Genomic DNA, 3,180 nt, shown 5'->3' with positions numbered 1-3,180 from the left:
CAAGGTTTCAGAGCTGCTGCCAAGATGACAACATATGGTAAATAAGAGTGATTTAAAATAACATCACGATGGGCACAGCTGAGGAAGCTTTTGGTAACTGTTGATGATTTTCATGAGTGTTTAAAGGCTGAGTTTGCATGTGGCTCATACAGTTCCCAGGCACTATAATCCTGGGTGGTTAAGCCTTTGTAGAGTTGGGCCAACAACCTCACAAATAACCTCATTAAAAGGCAAACCTGATTAGACTGGGCTAATTTTGAGCAGTGTCCTGTGTTTCTAATAACCCATCTAAGAACATTCCTGCAAATACACAACTGAGCAGCAGATGGAGAGAAGCAGCAGCACAAAGCCCTGGGTGGCTGCCACCTTGATGGGGCCAAAGCATCCCACCTAAAAGAAGCATTTTAGGTGCTTCCCAACCGTTGTACTAAGGTTGGATTATCAGCACCAGGCTTTAGATACTAAAGTCTCAGATTTAAAATGCCAAAAAGCAGAGGAGGAGGCCCCTTGTCATGGCCACTATTAGCACACCACCTCTTGGCACTTCAATGAAGTCTTGGACCACAGAGGTTTTGCAGGAGGTGTTGCCCTCTCATGGCTATTCAATGAAAAGATGGATAACCAGCAGTGGAAGTGGCATGAAACCAGTCTGGGAAGTTGGAAGGGCACAGTCCTTGTTCTTATCTCAGCCCGGGATGAGATTGATCTCTTTATTGTATCTCATTCTGGCATCTGGGTTGACTATAAAGTCATCAGCTCCATTCCTTCTTGTGAAACTTCACAGGAAGAATGATGTCTGGTGGTCCCAGGGCTACCTGCAGAGCACAAAGGTCTGGACCATACGGATTTATTCCAGCCACAGGTCCACACGACCATGGAGGGATTGTCCTGTGCTTTGTAACCCTTGAGAACTCCAATTTATCTTTTGATATAGACACAGAAGTCTTAGTTTTGTGAGGGTCACAAACTGCAAAGAGGCTTTAAAAGCTATTGGCAAACAGCATCATTCATGTCCATGGGGCAGGAGTTGTGGGCAGGTGACACTGGGGTAGGAACAAAATGGTTTGAACATAACTTGTGCTTAATTAACTTTAAGGCTGTAGTTTAATTTAAAGAAATTGAGGCAGTGGACTCCTGAGATGTAAAACTGGAGTAACCTGTAACAGCACCCGAGGTGGTTGGCAGGCCATGGGGAGAACACCACCATCCAGTTCTTGTTGCTGGGAGCAGACTCAAAAATCAAACCATGGCCCTTTAAAAAGGTTCTAAACCACCAAAACCCTGGGAATCAAAGGATTCAGGGTGAAGAAACAGTATCACATCTCAAGCCTCATGTATGCAACACAGGTAGCACCCAAAGAGGCTTGGGAGACACCCCTCCCCAGATCCTCCTCGTGGGTTTATAAAAGAGGCAGCACTTCTGGCAGTGCCTGCAGGAGTCCCTGAGTGCTCCTGTGCTGCTGAATCCAGACCCATCACTCCCTTAAGAGGTCGGTGTTCCTGAGTCTACACTGAAATCCTTTCTCTGGATATTCTGATGAGATGTAGGAGGAGGAAAAAGGAGGGTCCTGTTTCCTGGACATACACCTATATATCAACAGCAATTAATTCTCTCTAGCAGTGAGTATTTCTGTTGTATTCTACCTGAATGAGTTCCCATTTTAAGACCATGAGATGCTGTGATTTAAAGCATCATGTGCTCTTTCATATTTCTCCTGTATTATCAATATTATCATTACTGAGCTCCTCAGTGTTGATGGAATAGATGGAAAGGTCCTTCAGTGCCAAGTCTTCCCAGACTTCTTGGAGTTGGGAAAAGGGGGGGTGGTGTGGAAAGCCCAGCTAGATCCTGCAAGTACTTTGTGGAAGTCCATAGGGTAGAATTTATAGAAAGAAGGAAGGTCTTTAACTGGAGACTGGATTATCTCTCTCATTATATCCCACTGGATAAAACTGAAAAAAAAAAAACCAAAAGGCATCTGGGCCACACTCCCTGTCTGGATTCTCAGCACAGACACCTTCAAAGCCCAGCCTGGTTGCTTGGGGCTGTGTCCAGCCAAGCTAGCCTACAGAAGAGGCATCTTTGGCTTCAACTTCCATCTCCTTAGGCTGAGAAGATGCCTTGCAAGAATGAAACTTCTTTGATTCTTCACTGTTAAGCTTAAAACCTATATTTTACCTTTTTACATCAGGTCTGTGCGAGTAAAATGTAGATTTTGAGCGTGGCAAATGGTTCTGAACTGCAAAACAGACCCCAAAAAAATCACACTCTTTGGAAGGGAGATGCAATGCTGCCTAAGTTACAACTTCTTTCTTCCAGGTAAATCCCTGCCACCACTTCCACACTTGAAGATGCAGAGAGTCAACTTCTCCATGGTATCTGAATTCATCCTCGTAGGCCTTTCTGATGCCCCAGAAGTCCGTTTTCTTCTCTTTGTCCTGTTTCTGATCATTTATTTGGCCACCATGGCGGGCAACATCACAATCCTCATTGCCACCAGCACAGACACTCACCTGCACAACCCCATGTACTTCTTCCTTGGCAACTTATCCTTACTGGACATCTTATGTCCCACTGTCACGGTGCTGAAGATGCTGGAGGCCTTGTTGCTGGAGAAGAAGGTGATTTCATTCACTGGCTGCATGCTCCAGCTCTTCTTCCTCATCGATGCTGTGGGCACAGAGATTTTTCTGCTGGCTGTGATGGCCTACGACCGTTACGTTGCCATATGTCACCCCCTGCAGTACATGAACATCATGAGCATGAAGCTCTGTGCCCACCTCGCCCTGGGCACCTGGGTCGTAGGACTTTTGAACTCCCTGTTGCACACGTCTTTGATTTTCACCCTCCCTTTTTGTGATTCTAACCAAGTCGACCAGTATTACTGTGATATCCCCCCCATGCTGGCCCTCTCCTGCTCCTCCACTTACAGCAGGGAACTGGTGATCCTCACAGTTGCTGGGGTCCTTGGGAGCGGTGCCTTTGTGGTCACCCTCATCTCCTACATCTACATCCTCTGGGCTATCCTGTGCATGAAGTCTTCTGAGAGCAGGCACAAAGCTTTCTCCACCTGTGGCTCTCACCTGACAGTCGTTTGCCTTTTCTATGGGACCACCATCTGCACCTACGTGCGACCTTCCTCCACCTACTCCCCTCATCAGGACAGGATCGTTTCCATG

The 3,180-nt window shown here is 46.5% G+C and overlaps 1 protein-coding gene across 1 annotated transcript in view; it reads left to right on the top strand.

Annotated features, from left to right (window-relative positions):
• Nucleotides 1-2,352: 2,352 nt before the first annotated feature.
• Nucleotides 2,353-3,180, top strand: part of LOC103780410 (olfactory receptor 5F1-like) — an 8,790-nt gene continuing 7,962 nt past the window's right edge. The window contains 1 exon segment of the mRNA XM_008948080.1: nt 2,353-3,180. This exon segment is cut by the window's right edge and continues 6 nt beyond it. Within this exon segment, the coding sequence (XP_008946328.1) occupies nt 2,353-3,180 (828 nt within the window).

Source organism: Merops nubicus, unplaced genomic scaffold (assembly GCF_000691845.1).
Source record: "Merops nubicus isolate BGI_N331 unplaced genomic scaffold, ASM69184v1 scaffold7879, whole genome shotgun sequence".
NCBI lineage: Eukaryota > Metazoa > Chordata > Aves > Coraciiformes > Meropidae > Merops > Merops nubicus.
This window is presented reverse-complemented; position numbering and strand designations above follow the sequence as displayed.